Genomic DNA, 16,932 nt, shown 5'->3' with positions numbered 1-16,932 from the left:
TGTCACCCATTCTCCATTGCTGATTTAATATTAAATTCCAAGTCTTTCACCATTCCCCACCCAACCACACATACATGTGTGCGTATGCGCACGCGCGCGCGCACACACACACACACATACTCCCATCTGTACCCAAGATCCCCTGCACACCCAGAAAAAAAAATTGTTTTTTGTGAGATGTGTGTTCTGCACTAAAAACATACGCATCTGGGTATGGGGCCAGGGCTTGGACCCCTGAGATATGAAGCAATCTTTGAGACCAAACTGTAGGGACTGAATGAGGTAATGACCTCACAAGGTAAGAATATAATGAGTTGTCTATTCAGAGTCCAAGTTTTACACTGAATGCTGACTTCAGTTCAACTTAAAGAATTGCAAAGTCCTCTTCCTCTGAGGACTTTCCTGGCGTCCTCTTTCTATCAACCAGGAAGCTGGCACTAAGGGCTTGCAGGGTAGCCCTGGGCTGAGGACGGCCCATTCGGGACCAGTTATAGATTTGCCAACATTCTTTCCAATGTCTGTTCCTTTGGGGCTTCATGTCTGGCTGCAGCAAGCCATCTGTGGCCTTTGCTGGATAAGAACCTGAGGTTCCTGGAAGCCTTGGCCAGGAGACATGGCAAGGCTGCACTGTGGGTGGCAGGCGTCAGATTATCCCCGGGTGCCCCCTTAACATAATTTCTTTTACAGACTCCTACGGAGACCTAGAGGAGGGATTGGCTCAAGGAAGGAGAGCTTCTGCTCTGGATAGCTACCAGAATCATCCAACATGCCCTGAAATAAGTCTCTGAAATACGGTGAGACCCAGGGGACTGTGATCACAGGCTCCTCTCAAGACCACTGCCACCCCAAGTGTGGCCCAGGCCTCGCTGTGCTGGTATCACCCGGGAGCTTGCTCAGGCCCAAGGCTAGACTTGTTGAATCAGAGTGTGTGGGTCATAAGACTTCCTGGTGGTTCATATGCATTCCAGAGTCTGGAAGGGCTGGGGTGATGGAGGTCACTCTACCTGGGAATGATTGAATCTGTGAATCTTGTTACCTTGGACTGTGGCCCAGCCACTTCTACTTCTCAGGGCCTGTTTCCCCATCTGTAAAAGGACAATAACTTCTGTGCCACAGGGCCATGGAGAGATCCAAGGGATGTGAAAGCACTGACCGGCATTGCCCCATAATTTGTTTAAAGGCCAAGAGAACCCCGAGGAAATTCTGGTGTGGGATGGGGCTGGTACATCCTGTGGGAATGGGCAGATGGAAGGAAGGCTCCATCCCAAGCTGCTTGTCTGGTCTTTACCCAGACAAATGAGTGCTCACTACAAGCAGGGCACATTCTCTTTTTACAGTGGACCCCAGCTGGGGCCCCAGGCCCAGGGTGGGTAGGGCTGGGCCATGGGGCTGACCCAAAAGGCCCTTTCACTGGTCACTTGGCCAACAGCAGAGAAGTCAGCCCGATGCCCGGCCCTTGTTTCTGGACCCTTCTCTGGAACCATCTACCGATGGTTTTGTCTTTGGGCACCACGTATCAGGTTTCCTTCCTTGAGGGTCCTGAGGATGAAATGGCGTCTTGGTGCTCGACCGACACAGGGAATGAGGGGGCAGAATGAAATCAGTTTAATAGCATAGCAACACTTTAGGACCAGGCATCACAGATGAGGACAATGTTTTGTCTTCCATTTGTACAATTCTGGTGAGGTGTGAGGTTGCACTGGAAAATCGTACAGACATGTTTTTCACATTGAAAAATAATAAATACTTAAAATGTCAGACTTCAGAGACAATGAGTTAGAGTGTGATTGTTTTCTTATTCTGCCTCCTCTGAGCCCGGAGGTCGTTTCCTGGTGTGCTGACAAAGGCGGGGTCCCTTAGGAGGGGTATTCATACTCCTCAGCACTGCGACGACCAAAATCCATCCAGCCCATGTAATCCCGGTCGCTTATCCTGTGACTGGGGTCCAGGCCCTGCAGGTTCTTAATGACGGACATTCGGCCAGAAGGAGCTACAAGGCGCAAGGGAAAAGGAAACAGGGCCATTATATTTAAGAGCATCGCTAATTCAATCTGTAAAGGAGAACAATGAGAAAAGCCAGACAATATGTAACATGCACCTTCTTAAAGGTATCAAGGAGTTATCGAGTAGTGGGCTTGCTGGATCAAAATCTAAGAGAAGGACCCAGGTCTGGGAGGGTAATATTTACTAGTGAGGGGTATGACTTCCAATATGTAAGGATTTCAGAGGATTTACCAACTGTGGGACCTGCCTTGGTTTCCCTACTCCTGGGGGTGGGGATGGTTTCTCTTATGTAGCTGGTCCTCAGCAGATGCGAAGCAAGGTTCCTTGGTATTTACCCATTTCTGAAGTTCACTCCTTAAGATCCCAAGCATACCTGAGTACTCTTGTTAAGGTAACACAAGTACAATATACAATATTTTGATGTTGAATGGTTTTTAAAAAATGAGTCAAGTCCCATTGCTAGGCAAATACTATTTAGAAATTAATTTGAAAACTACTTTCTTTTTAGAAAGTGATATTGAGAAAAAGGCACCCTGTCAGATAAAAATCTTACGTCGGTAACACTCAGTGAAGAGTGGGCAGAGAGATAATGCGGGGGTTATTTCATTTATCCCTTTTGGACAAAATGCAATAACTGAATGAGCAACGGGCCTTGGGGATGGGAGTGAAATCCTCAGGAACAGGATGGTTCTCAGGTGTAACTGACATTGAGGGAGCAGGGACATGAAGAAGCAGTTTCTTTGGGGACATGTGACACAGTCCTGACCCATGGATCACAGACTGTGGCCTTCTGGATATGAAATCAGTATCATGCCTTCTTCTGTGCAAGCTAAGAGACAAGAAAGGTCCCTCAGGGACCTCGAAGGGCAAAGCCCAGGGGACTCTAAGATCGCTCCATAGGGCCACTGTGTTCCCACTGCTTGTAATGTTGTCATTCAGCCCTTCTGTATGAGGCTGCCCTTGCTAGCTCCTGCCCACAGGCAGCAAAGAGTCAGACCATGGCTAATTTATTGAGAAACGAGCTTGCAGGAGCAGTTCCTCTGTCTTATTGGATGACCAGGTAAAGCCAGCTACATTAAAAACCAGAAACAATTATACAGAGCCATGTCCCCAACCGTTCTTCTCCCCCAACCCCTACCTCAATCACTTCCCAGCCTCGGAATTAAGAGTCAACCCAGCACATTCCAGCCCCTTCACAGGTATCTCCAGCCTATGCAAAAGGCAAACAGAGCCAGCTGTTTAATTGTTCTGTGTTTTTCAGGTGAAATATTAGTCCTCACGTTGAAAAAAAACCTTGCAGATCCAGTTACTTATACACAGTTAACACAAGTATGGCCCATCCTTCTGTCTGCTGCTGATGAATGCCCCCATTAAAGGCTGGGCACAGCTCCAAGTTCCAGTTAATGAAGGCAAAGTGGCAGCTTCGATGTGTGCAAGCAGCCTGGGTTGTGGGGGGGTGGGGCTGGGGAGGGGACCACATTTTCAGTCCTGGTAGCTGCGCTGGTTACGCATCTTAGTTCCCCCATTCCACACGCTGTGCTCATTTACCAGGGTCCCTGCTCACTTCCCCACAGCGACTCGAGGTAGGAACTCCAACTGGTTTACAGAATTGAATGGAAGGGCCTGGCTCCTTTAAACTTTGAAACCCCGAATGGGCAGTACAGCTGGGAAGCTGAATGGCTCCCAGACATTCAGGCGAGGGCAGGGCTGGAACAGACTGTGAGGTGAGCAAAGTCACGTAGGTTACACATTCTCCTAGAGCCCCAGCTGCCACAGGGACAAAGGGACTCACTAAGCAGGGCTTCCTTGAGGACCAGGAGACAGTACGGATGTTACCGGATGTTACCGATATAAGCATGAGAGCTTCGTGGGCTGTGGGGTAGGTGTAAGCTAGATGTCCCCTGCCCCCAACAGAACTGCTTTCCCTCCCTCACTGAAAACTGTGCGCGCAGTTCCTGATGGTAAACTCTTGAGCATTCCTCAAGGAGTACATGGCTGTGTTTAGAATCTTTAAACCTAAGTACTATACTTGAGGAGATATCCAAGATGTTCTCAAAATAGTCAAAGAAACAGTATGGGGATAAATATTTCTTCCTGGCTCGTATTTGTCAAAGAGAAGAGTGTGATTGTTTTCTACCTAGTGCTCATGGTGGGTGTTGGCAGCTAAAGTACCCGGGGCTGCCATTCCCACGTGGGCTTGTTGGGCACGACATTCTACAGGCAAAGGGAGGAGGTGGCTGAGAAGAGATGCTAAGAAGAAACTTCCAGCTAAGGTTTGTAGCATAACGCCACTGTCAAGTGTCCATTCAGGGGAAATAGTTTGGTAACTGGCTTCTTTCCCAGACCTATTTCTGGTGGCTCTTTCCTGAATGTGGGGAGGCGGTTCCAGATTACGGCTCTCTGAAAAACCTGTGATATTTCAGACTGGTCTGGCTGAAATTCAACCTACATCCAAGGACAGATATTAAATTACTTTGAGACAGACAATCAATAGGAACTCCAAAAGTTTTCAGACTTTCTCTGTCATCTGACTAGTAGTTCCACACCTCTCAATTTAATTAGCCGGAAAGCAAAATGAAGATGGTAGCTGGGACAATTTCCGGAGGAGAGGGCAAAATATAACAAATCATATTCTATTGTTCTTTTTCCTTTTGAATTGCCCTGGTCAAAAAGCTCCGATCTTACCTTCATATAAAACCTTCATATGAAAGCCGAGCCCATCGTTTTCTCCTTGTCTAGTCAAGCCATGAGCTAAGTAAGGTTCAAATCTAGGCCCTGGCACATGGGAGGGTAAGAGAGCCTCCTGGGAAAGGAGCCACCCTCCGCCCTCCACCCTTCCCAGCAGCATATTTTGTTTGGTTGGTTTTTTTGCGGTTTACTGTCCAGCTGTGTTGGTCCAGCTTAGCACACGGCCCCATAGCCGGTGTGTGACATCAGTGTCCCTGTGGATCAAGTTGGTAGAAAAAAATTACCCCAGTCACAGTCATGGTTCCTAAGGCCACTACAGATGCACTGGCCTCTCTCTGAATCACACAAAGAGCTAGAAGGGACCTAAGGGAACTCTAGCCTCACCCCTGCTTTACAGATGAGGCAGGCCCAGGAAAGGGTTCTGGCTGTCACTATGTCACCCAGCTAGCGAGACACCGAATCAACTTATTCCTGGAGACAGATTTTGATGCTGAGAAACCTGGCTTGTGCCCACTCCTGCCACAACTGGGACCGTGTCTCCAACAGCAAAATAAGAACAAACAGGTCTCCTGAGTGATCATTTTCAATCACGGCCAAGGAGAACTCAAAACTGCTACTGATTCTTTCCACCTGTTACACTCTTTGGTGAAAACTGACATTGTCACTGCTTTTTCAACTGTCTTGCCATCAGAACTCAGGAGCATTCTTGGTATGGATCCCTTCCTGCTAGGGGTTTCCCAGTGTCACTATCTGGGTGGCTCCTGGCTCTTCTGCATTTACAGTGTTAGGTATGTAGTAGATTGGCAAACCCTTCTAGAGTCATTATCGGTCATTATCTTTTAATGTCTTTATAATATGGCATTGAACTTAACAGCAACACGTGCGAAATACTAGTTTCAAGAAAGCTTTTTTAAAAAGGTTTTCCTTCATGAATTGAATCCTCCACTCTCATTCTCAGTTGCTACAAAGGACGTCCAGAAAACTGTACTGTCCTGGCCGCAGCGCAATTTGGGGCGGGGTGGGAGTGGGAGTGGAAGAAAGTGAAAAATCTTTAGCTTAACGTGTCGCCTTGCATGTCCTTCCCAGGGGTTACTTCCCTTCATCAGCCAGATGCTAGGGAAGAGGGTCAGGATTGGAAGGCCCGCAACGGGTCAGAAGCGAGGGGAAGGACCTTACAGATGAATGAACATCCGTACCTTTCCGGGCCTGCTGGATGTACCTGGCCAGCAGCGCTCCCAGGTGCGCTCGGGGCTCGCCGTCCACCTTCTGCACGGCCCTCAGCTGCCTCCGGGGCGCCTCCTCCTCCTGCTGCGCCCCTGGGCCCACCGGGTCGGTCGCAGGTACGGGCTGGGCCAGGGCGCCCGCCGCCAGTACCGCCAGCAGCACGCACAGGCACACGCCGCTGTTCATGGCTGCGGAGAGCAAAGGAGAGGGGACGTGAACGACTGGTGGCGGGATGTTGGTGGCGAGGGCATCGCAGGCTCTTGTGGAGGCTTGGGGCAACTGGGGTACGGAAAAGGGGGCTCCGTCCAAACGCGCAGGGCCCCGGGCCCGCCACACTGGTGCACATACGAGGGCTCACCAGGCGCCGATGTAAGCCAAGCGGCCACAGCCCGCGCGTCTGGGCACACCCCGTTTGTCTTTTGGGTGAACCACACCCGGTGCCCCGGGGAAGCGGACTGAGACCCTGTCTTCTGCCCTGGCTAGCATAAGAAATGTCTTCTGTTTTCCTTTTGTTTCAGAAAGTGTGGTTAGAGCGTCTGACTTCTAACTGAAAGCAAGAGATTAAAGCTGGGAAAATCTCTTAAAGAGAAGACACCGTGGGAGAAATGAGACCCTGGATGCCAAGAAGCTTTCCACTGGGGAATTAAAGGGTGAAAAAAGAGAAGCACGGCTTAAAATGAGGGGACAAAAAAGAAAAGCCATATTTATAAAGTTTCTTTAAGGTGCATATGGGAACTGGCAATAAACTACTGTGCAAAACACAGGAAGGGTTTTTAAAAATCCGAAATATGCGCTCAGTCTTCTGTCCTTGGCAAAGCGCCGCTGCCTTTTAGATCCACCAGCAGATACAACACCCGGACGTTTCTATCCCCAAAGCCTTGAATTTTTCTGCAGTATTTAGAAAATTAATTTCAATCTTAAAACCCCTTGATAGTTTATTTGCAGAGATTGCAAAGGACACTGCACCTCTGTGTAACATCTAGCAAATCCCAATTTGCATGCTAATCCTCGCAAATAGATACGCCAGCATTGCTTGCCGACCAGAACAAAGCAGGCGCTTGGAAGTCTTTCAAGCAGCTCTACCCACCCAGACCTCCCTGCTATTTCTGACTTTAAGAAATGTCTTTCGAGCTGTTGGGAAGAAGACACAGAAAACAGAAAAATAAAACGAAAGGGGCACAAAATTGAAGACGGCATTCCCAAATCAACTTGACACTTGGATTCCCCGCGGGGAACCTACCTTCAGAGTAGGACGCAGCGGGCTGTGGAGTGGCGAGGGAGCCGAGCCAAGTTCAGGTGGGCCGGCAGGACGCTGCCTCTTAAATAGCCCCTCCCGGCTCTGTCAGCCAGTCATCTGTTTACTCAGCGTTGACGCAGACCGGCAGCAACACGTGCTCAGAGGGCGGCCACTGGGGCGACAACCGATTGAAGTGGCTCCTGGGAGAGAGGGGGCAATGGCCCAGTGGAGCGGGTTAACCCCTCGCAGGCGGGGTGTCCGGTGTCCAGCCCCCGTCTCTGTCTCTTCCTCTCCCAGCTCTGTCCTGCTCTCTCTCCCTTTCCAGGGTGGGAAACCGAGGTGTCGGGAATCTCCTTCAGGATGGAGAAGCTCCCCAGTTTAGTCCGCCTTGGGGACCAGAGGGGCCGGAAAGGAAACCTAGAGCAGGGTGGGGGGCGGGGGTTTCTAGACAGGGCTGGGTGTCAGCCAAGTGTAATTTGGAGCTGGAGAGGGTGTTCCCTGCCCCCCAGCATCCCAGGCAGCAATGGTTTGTTTGTTTGTTTGTTTTTGGACCAGTGAGTTGGCTTCTTGAGGGAGGGAGGGGGTCTTCACTTTCTTCTTCGCCCCATGAAAAGCCCTAGAGGTTCTCTCGGACTCCGAGGGCAGGTGTTCCGGGTTAGTGAAAGGGCTTCGGCTGCAGCAGGCTCTTGGAGTTCCAGGCTTCTGTTCACGCAGCTGTAAAGTGAGGATGACACCCCAGGACTTGGCTCAGAGTTTGGGAAAGGGCTGTTTTCCTCTGGGCCGAATTACTCCTGCTCGGGGAGCGTGCGGCTCCTGGTCGCCAAGTGGCGCCAGCGAGTGTCCCAAAGAGCCCTCCCTGGGCGTTCCCCTCCCGCAGTGGCATCCGCCCCTCCCACCTTCCTCCAGTGGCTGAGCTCTCACACCCCCGCGGGATCCCGGCTCCAGCGCGGGCTGCTCAGCTTTGGCTTGAGGACCTCGCCCTGGTCACTCACCACTCGCAGGGGCCAAGGGAGGCGCCGAGGCCGCCCTAAGTCCTTCCCTATGCCATCGCGCCTCTGGCTCCCGAGCGAGGCGACCCGTGCCAGTGCGCCGTAGTGGCCAAACCCATCTCGGCTCTGAGGCCGTTTGGGTGGGCGCTCGAGCTCGCCGCCTTTCCGCCAAAGGCACTGCCAATCCCATTTCACCGACGGCAAAGAAAAGCGCGAAGAGCTGAGCCTAGCCGAGGCTCCACCACCTGTCCCTGGCCGCCTCGCGCGCCGAGCCTCCCAGCGCAAGACCTCCGGGCCGCATCCATGCCTCCTCCCGTCCCGGAACCCTCCATTTCTCCCACTCCTTTCCCTCAAGAAGGATTTGGAAGTGCTTCTTTCAAAAGTGGCACCAGTACTCAGCAGTGGACGTCCCGAGATGGCCGGGGCGAGAGGACTCTTTCGGGGTGGGGGGTAGGGTCGGGATCCGGGATGGCCGAGGGAGCTTGGCTGGGAGCACCGCTGGTTGCATCCCCTTTTCTAAACTCTAGAGGCTGTTGTATTTCTGCAACCCGCAAGCAACGTTTTTGAAACAGCGGCGCTTAAAATGTTTTCCGGTGGTTTTCCCACGAGGCTGCTAAGGGTTGTGCAGTTCAGTTGGAGAAACTAGTTTCATTTGTGACTGTGGCCAAGACATTTCTGGGAACATAAACTTGTTATAAAACAGAATCACCTAAAGGGCTTGTTCAATCAGCCCCAAAACTTCTGATTCTGAAGTGGGCCCTAAGAATCTGCATTTCTAACAAGTGCCCCAGTGATGCGCCTGCTGGTGGTCCCCTGAACACACTTTGAGAACCACTGCTATAGAATTTCTCTGTGGTAAGCCAGTGACTTAACGCCCTTTCTTCCATACATTTAATTAATAAGTATTTGTTGAACACCTGCTTTGTGCCAGGCATTCGGGATGCAGTATGGACAATGGTGACAATGAAATGGGGGAGCAGAAAAAACAAATTAACAGACACCCCCCCAGTGAGTCTGATGTATTAGGGGGACTATCATGGTGGAAGAGGTGGGAGATGATCTCAGAGAAATGTGTGTGTGTGTGTTTTAAGACTTACTTATTTATTTGAGAGAGTGCACAAGTGAGTGGGGGTGGGGAGCAGAGAGAGAGAGGGATCCAGGCTGAGTGCAGAGCCTGGGCAGGGAGCTCCATTCCAGGACCCTGAGATCATGACCTAAGCCGAAATCAAGAGTCCGTCAATCAACCTACTGAACCACCCAGATGCCCCCAGAGAAATGTTTTGTTTTTTGGGGGGGTGAAGGAATGAGACTCTGATTTTAGAAAGATGTGTCTGGTTGTGATGTGCAAGGTGTTCCCAGCGGGGAGAGGCTTGTAAGTCATGATCTGCTGGGAGGGCCGGGAGGGATCAAGATGGATTTACACTGAGGATTATAATGCATTATGAAGCGTATTAGTTGTTATGAAACATATTGAACATTATGAAACTAAAGTGTTCATCAAAGATAATTTGGAAAATCATAAAAGTAGAAAAAGAAGAAAAATTCCGTCATCCGGTGACAGCCACTATTAACCTCTTGGTGTCTGAGAAACCTATAGGGGTGATGAAACTAGGTGACTGAGGCTGACCTTGAGGCTCCATGTTGTGAGAAAAGGGGGTAAGTGAAGCATTCCTCAAGACTGGGAATTCAGGTGTGAGGGCAGGTTTGGGGTATGGGGATGAGGTAGGTAATGAGTGATTGGTTGTTCATGGGTGGGTTGAGCTCATTGCTTGTGGACTGGTGGTCTAGGAGCAGGTTGAGAATGAGCCCTAAGCCCAGGACAGAAGCACTGGAGGTGTGGACCAGAGTCTTTGGGGGCGGGAGGAGATGGCTTCTAGCCTGGGAGTCATGGGGGGTACCTAGGAGGACAGGCAGAATAGGCCCACCCTGAGGAATGAGAGCAAGAAGGTGAGTGGAGAAGAGGGAGCTAGTAAAAAAACAAATAAGGAGTGGCCAAGACACCAGAGTAAAAATGCCTTATATAATGAGAAGTGACAAGGATTACCAGAAGCTGAAAGAAGGACTCCTGCAGGAGACCTTTATAACTTGCAATAAATTTGTAGCCACTTCACCCCCTAGGAACGGGATTCTGAGCAGATTCTGAGCAGGGATATGTTATCAAAGATCCTCTGGGAAAATAAAAACTTAAAAGGTGTCTGTACTCCATGACCATAGTAATGAGTCTTCCTTCTTAATGGGTCGGAGGGTACTAATAACTCTGGCCACGTCTAAAGCAAGATGGGCCTGGGATCCCACTTTTCCTGTTAAGGCATATGCCTATCTGCATTAAGGAGAATCCATTTATTCATTAAAAGATTCTTACTTAATACCTCTTAAGACAGATGCTTTTGGTGCCCTTCACCAGGGCTCCATGTCCCACCTCTGGCTCTAGCTGGCTTTGGACTGGGCAGTTTTGAGCATTCAGACAGTGTTCCCATTTCAAGCTTCTAAAGCACCCCTCTGCAGTTCTCTGCCTCAAAGCTCAGCCCTGGCAGATGTTTAGTCTGGAAGTGTAAAGGTCTTAACATCCCAGAGGACAACCCTCAACCAGTGGGGATAGGAGCCCATTTCCTGTTCTCTGTATGGATCATCCCCAGAAGTTTCTGGAGTCTTCTTAAAGTTCCTTTGCCTCTAGCAATGGCCTTGATAACCTCCCTTTAGTTGACTTTTCTTTCCTTTTTTAAAGATTTTTTTATTATTTGAGAGAGAGAGAGAGAGAGAGTACAAGCAGGGGGAGTAAGAGGGGGACAGGAGTAGTAAAGGGAGAGGGAGAAGCAACTCCATGCTGAGTAGGGAGCCCAATATGGGGCTCAATCCCAGGACCCCAGGATCATGACCTGAGCCAAAGGCAGACACTTAACCGACTGAGCCACCCAGGTGCCTCTAGTTGACTTTTCCTCCTCCCCAGCCTTATTCCTCTCATTCCTCATTTCTTGTATCTGGTATCATCTCTCAAATAAACCACTTGCCCCCAAAGTTTTCTCTCATTTCAGGATAATCCTACTGATAGCATCAACTGTCCATCAAGCACTATTGGGAAAAAACAGGGAGCAAGACAGACAAAATCCCTCTGCCCCATGGTGCTTCCATTCTAATGGGGGAGATGGGTAATAAACAAGAAAAATACTTGTGTATGCGGTAGGTCATCAATGGGCACAAATGATTCTGAGAGAAGTAGATCAGGTAGATGGTATGGGCAGAAGATTTGCAGGAACATATGCAAACTCTTGCTTGAGGTCTGTTTAGGCTCTTTGATATGTAGACCTCACTATGTATATTAAGGAGCAGTGGTTTTGCTTTTCAGTTCAAATAAACACAAGGGAAGTTGTAATGAGATTTTATCCCATTTGGAGGACTTTTATATTTCATGGAGTGTGAAATGTTAATTAACTGTTATCCTAAGCCCATCCTCTTGTCTCAGAAAAAGAAAAAGAAAGGGCAGGGCCCAGAACTGCCCATGATGTGGAAGTTCCTTCACATCATGCAGGAGGCTAGAAGCATGACAACCATATTCAGATGTGGCATTTGATAGGGAGTAGTGGTGAGAGGAAGCTTGTGACTGGTTTTAGAAGCTAGACATTTCCATCTGATTATGGTGAAAGAATTAAGTTAAGTTCCATTAAGAGTTGGGGAGGCATCCCCAAAGAGTAGTCCTTGCAACAGAGGCAATTGTTGCAATGTAGGATTTTTAGCCATGGGAGGTTATCTCAAAGACATATAACCATTCTGCCCTTGTAGAAAACTTACTGGAATTTCCAAGAATGTATGAGAGCCTCCTAGTTTATTATTCACAGAATGTAAATTTGTACAAGCAATTCCCATTTAAAGGAGGTCAGGATTGGTTCAACATCTGCAAATCAATCAATGTGATACAATGCATTAATAAAAGAAAGAACAAGAACCATATGATACTCTCAATAGATGCTGAAAAAGCATCTGACAGCATTCTTTCTTGATCAAAACTCTTCACAGTGTAGGGATAGAAGGTACATACCTCAATATCATCAAATCCATCTATGAAAAACACACAGTGAATATCATTCTCAATGGGGAGAAACTGAGTGCTTTCCCCTAATGTCAGGAGCATTACAGGGCTTCCACTATCACCACTGCTATTCAACATAGTACTAGAAGTTCTAGCTTCAGCAATCAGACAACAAAAAGAAATAAAAGGCATCTGAATTGGCAAAGAAGAAGTCAAATTCTCACTCTTTGCAGATGATATGATACTTTATGTGGAAAACTCAAAAGATCCCACTCCAAAACTGCTAGAACTCATACAGGAATTCAGTAAAGTGTCAGGATATAAAATCAATGTACAGAAATCAGTCACATTTCTATACAGCAACAGCAAGAGAGAAGAAAGAGAAATTAAGGATTCTATCCCATTTACAATTGCACCCAAAATCATAAGATATCTAGGAATAAGTCTAACCAAAGAGGCAAAGAAACTGTACTCAGAAAACTATAAAATACTCATGAGAGAAATTGAGGGAGACACGAAGAAATGGAAAAACGTTCCATGCTCATGGATTGGAAGAAAAAATATTGTGAAAATGTCTATCCTACCTAGAACAATCTACACATTTAATGCAATCCTTATCAAAATACCATCAAAAATTTTCAAAGAAATGGAAAAAATAATCCTAAAATTTTTATGGAACCAGAAAAGACCCCAAGTAGCCAGAGGAATGTTGAAAAAGAAAACCAAATCTGGAAGCATCACAATTCTAGACTTCAAGCTCTATTATATTGTAATCATTAAGACATTATGGTACCGGCACAAAATAAAGACACATAGATCAGTGGAACAGAATAGAGAGCCCAAAAATGGACCCTCAACTCTATGGTCATCTGATCTTCAACAAAGCAGGAAAGAATGTCCAATGGAAAAAAGACAGCCTCTTCCACAAATGGTGTTGGGAAAATTGGACAGCCACATGGAGAAGAAACTGAACCATTTCCTTACATCACACACAAAAATAGACTAAAAATGGATAATACCTCAGTGTCAGACAGGAATCCATCAAAATCCTTGTGGAGAACACAGGCAGCAACCTCTTCGATCTCAGCTGCAGCAACTTCTTCCTGGAAACATTGCCAAAGGCAAGGGAAGCAAGGGCAAAATGAACTATTGGGACTTCATCAAGATCAAAAGCTTTTGTACAGCAAAAAAAAAAAAAACAAAAACAAACAAACAAAAAAAACAAAAAAAAAAACCAGTGAATAAAACCAAAAGACAACCAACAAGATGGGAGAAGATATTTGCAAATGACATATCAGATAAAGGGCTAGTATCCAGAATCTGTAAAGAACTTACCAAACTCAACACCCAAAGAACAAATAATCTAGTCAAGAAATGGTCACAAGACATGAACAGACATTTCTGCAAAGAAGACATCCAAATGGCCAACAGACACATGAAAAAGTGCTCAGCATCACTTGACATCAGGGAAATACAAATCAAAACCACGGTGAGATACCACTTCACACCTGTCAGAATGGCTAAAATTAAGTCAGGAAATGACAGATGCTGGTGAGGATGCAGAAAAAGGGTAACCCTTCTACACTGTTGGTGGGAATGCAAGCTGGTGTAGCCACTCTGGAAAACAGTATGGACGTTCCTCAAAAAGTCAAAAATAGAGCTACCCTATGACCTAGCAATCGCACTACTGGGTATTTATCCCAAAGATACAAATGTAGTGATCTGAAGGGGCACGTGCATCCGAATGTTTATAACAGCAATGTCCACAATAGCCAAACTATGGAAAGAGCCTGGATGTCCATCAATAGATGAATGGATAAAGAAGATGGGGTATATATACACGATGGCATATTATGCAGCCATAAAACCCCTGAAATCTTGCCATTTGCAGCGACATGGATGGAACTAGAGGGTATTACGCTAGGAAAAATAAGTCAATCAGAGAAAGTTAAATATCATATGATCTCATTGATGTGAGGGATTTGAGAACCAAGACAGAGGATCATAGGGGAAGGGAGGGGAAAATGAAACAGGGTGAAATCAGAGAGGGAGACAAGCCATAAGAGACTCTTAATCTCAGGAAACAAACTGAGGGTTGCTGGAGGGGAGAGGGGTGAGTGGAGTGGGGGGGGCTGGGTGATGGACATTGGGGAGGGTATGTGCTATGGTGAGAAAAAAATAGGAAAAGAAAGAAAGAAAAGGTAAGAAAAGAAAAGATAGGAAAGAAAGAAAGAGAGATAGATTGATTGGTTAGGAGACTATTTGCTCTGATTCAAAATGTGTTGGTTTGAAGGCTTCTTTTTTGGGTCTTGAGTTTCTTCCCCTGGAACGTGTATTAGAAATGCCATTATTTGTCCTGGCACTTTTCAAAGGCCCACAGAGCCAATGTTTCTGCTATCATCTGGGGATGATTTGGTTGAAAAGAGGGAAGTAGCTGTGGTCATTGTGAACGGTGCTTCATTTCCTTAATGATGAGTTCCCTTAGACTGTCTTGTCTTAGTTTCAGTGCTTGCAAAGGCAGGGCTGAGACAAGCACCTGGGAGCAGGGAGTTTATTTGGGAGTGACCTCAAAGAAGCAGGGGTGAGGGGGCAGGAGAGAGAGGACAATCAAATGTATGCTGATGAGCAGGTTCATGTTGTGGGGACAGTTCCACTGGGGTCTCTGTGAGATACCTCGTGGACCATGCTTCATAACCAGCATACCTGAGGCTGGGAAGAGAGCCTGGGGCATATCCCCACAAGCTCCCATGCCCCACTGGTTGAGGGCTGTTCCAGGGATGTCAGCTCCCTCTTCACTTCAGTATAGACCTTCCTCTCCTGCAGGGCCAGAGAAGGTTCTCAGGTAGACAACAGAGAAGCTGATGGTTGAGATGGGAATAGCTACCATGGAGCCCAGGGGACTAGCTGGGCTTCTATAACAAAATACCATGCATAGACAGGGTGGCTTAAACAATATACATTTATTTCTCACAGCCTGGAGGCTGAGAAGACCCAAGTCAGGGGGCCCTCCTGGTGGGGAACCGGGTGAGAGCCCTTTTCTTCTCACATGGTAGAGAGAGCTCTATGATTTTGTTCTATTAGGGCACCAGTTACATCATGAGGACCTCACCCACATGACCTCATCTAGACCTAATTACCTTCAAAGGTCCAACCTTCTAATACCATCACACTCGGGGTTAAGGCACCCACCTATGAATTTGGGGAGGACACAAACATTGAGCCCACACCACATTGCAACATACCTGCATGGAAAAAAGGCCGGGGGGGGGAATCCTCTTTCACTGGCCTTTCTGTAAGGTTAATGGAATCCCTTGATATGGGGAGGAAGGACCTCTCATCACAAACCCCAACACCACCAGGTGAGTGAAACAGGCTGCGGTAAGAAGAGCAATAGCCTCATCACAATGATAAATGTCAAATGAGGCTTTTGGGCAGTAGTTAATCCTACTGGGGAACGCTCAGGGTGAGTGCAGAACTTGTACTTCAAAGTTCTCTTAGCTGAATGGGTGAGGGAGCTGGGGTATTTATACACCAACTCCAGTTGGTCACTGGTCAAGGGTGGTTCCTGGAAGAGGGACATTAATTCCCTAGTGTTCCTGGCCCACTCGGTGTGTGGGCCAGAGAGGTTTCCAGTTCCCATGGGAACACCTTAGGAGAACAGCTGCAGCTGCTGGTTTTGGAAGCTGGGCCACAGGCACTATTAAGGTCAAGCCCAAGGGGTGATAGGTGGAGCAGGGACACTGCCAATTTACTCCTCTAACACTTTGCTGACACTCAATGTTAGAGCTTACCATATTTCACCTGAATTTCCTACAACAGTGCTTGGTACCTAGCAGTTGCTCAATAAATCTGTTGACTGACCTCTTTATCTGTATGAATGTCTCATCTGCCAGAAGACAGGAACTGTGACTTCTGTGCTGGGTGCATGCTAAGTAATCAATAAGCATTTACTGAGTAAGCAACTCTTAGTGCAATAGATTGGATATACAAGGTATTTGGTGGTGAGTGACAAGCCATTGGGTGCCCCTTGGCTGGGCACTGACTCCCAAATTGTCACAGGAATTGTTTTCAGCACCATTTCTTTTTGCCAGGGATGTAAGAGCTATGAGAAATAGGAGGTCGCCTCATGGATGGATAATAGGAATGAGGAGAGGTCAGTTCCCATACATTGATCCAAAGCAGAACGAGTTTTTGCTTTTCAAACTAATACTGAAAAGCCAAGAGGAGTGGTAGTTGCTGGGGAAAGTGGCTGCCAATGTTCTCAGGCCTGTCCCTTGGCTCACTTTCCTTTGGGGAAAAGTTAATGAACGGACACAAGTTCTTTAACCAGTGCTCTGGAGTCTTTGAAACCTGCCAATCCAGCTTCCCTCTGAAGCTGGGGGCCATGTGCCAGAGGACAAGGGTGTGTCCCTGCAGTGGTCTCAGCACCCAGCAGAGACACGTTCCACATTACCAGCCTACCTAGTATCCAGTGGAGACCATTACCTCTCCTTTGAGTTAAAGGCTGGGGCCACAGCTGTGGCCCAGGATGACCTTATTGGGGAAAGCTCTTTGTTGGTTTGTTTGTTTGTTTGTTTTTAAGATTTATTTATTTATTTGACAGAGACAGATAGATCACAAGTAGGCAGAGAGGCAGGCAGAGAGGGGGGCAGCAGGCTCCCTGCTGAGCAGAGAGCCCTATGTGGGGCTCAATCCCAGGACCCTGAGATCATGACCTGAGCCGAAGGCAGAGGCTTAATCCACTGAGCCACCCAGGTGCCCTGAAA

General features: G+C 47.7%; 1 protein-coding gene across 1 annotated transcript; it reads right to left on the bottom strand.

The window, feature by feature from the left end:
• Positions 1 to 1,582: 1,582 nt before the first annotated feature.
• Positions 1,583 to 7,174, bottom strand: CCK (cholecystokinin). The gene is made up of 3 exons (XM_032861093.1): positions 7,157 to 7,174; positions 5,889 to 6,104; positions 1,583 to 1,990 (listed from the first exon to the last, which is right to left on the bottom strand). The coding sequence occupies exons 2-3, from the start codon at positions 6,100 to 6,102 to the stop codon at positions 1,857 to 1,859; spliced, it is 348 nt and encodes a 115-aa protein (XP_032716984.1). The 5' UTR covers positions 6,103 to 6,104; positions 7,157 to 7,174; the 3' UTR covers positions 1,583 to 1,856.
• Between the last annotated feature and the right edge of the window lie 9,758 nt (positions 7,175 to 16,932).

Source organism: Lontra canadensis, unplaced genomic scaffold (genome assembly GCF_010015895.1).
Source record: "Lontra canadensis isolate GAN:19392208 unplaced genomic scaffold, GSC_riverotter_1.0 scaffold20, whole genome shotgun sequence".
NCBI classification, from domain to species: domain Eukaryota; kingdom Metazoa; phylum Chordata; class Mammalia; order Carnivora; family Mustelidae; genus Lontra; species Lontra canadensis.
Note: the sequence above shows the minus strand (reverse complement) of the source record. Positions and strands in the feature narration are given on the sequence as shown.

What these genes read in the sequence shown, in the direction of transcription:
- CCK (XM_032861093.1), bottom strand. Translation starts at nt 6,102, where the DNA reads ATGAACAGCGGCGTGTGCCTGTGCGTGCTGCTGGCGGTACTGGCGGCG. An exon ending in CATCCAGCAGGCCCGGAAAG is followed by an intron (nt 1,991 to 5,888) that starts GTACGGATGTTC and finishes TGCGCCTTGTAG; the next exon opens with CTCCTTCTGGCCGAATGTCC.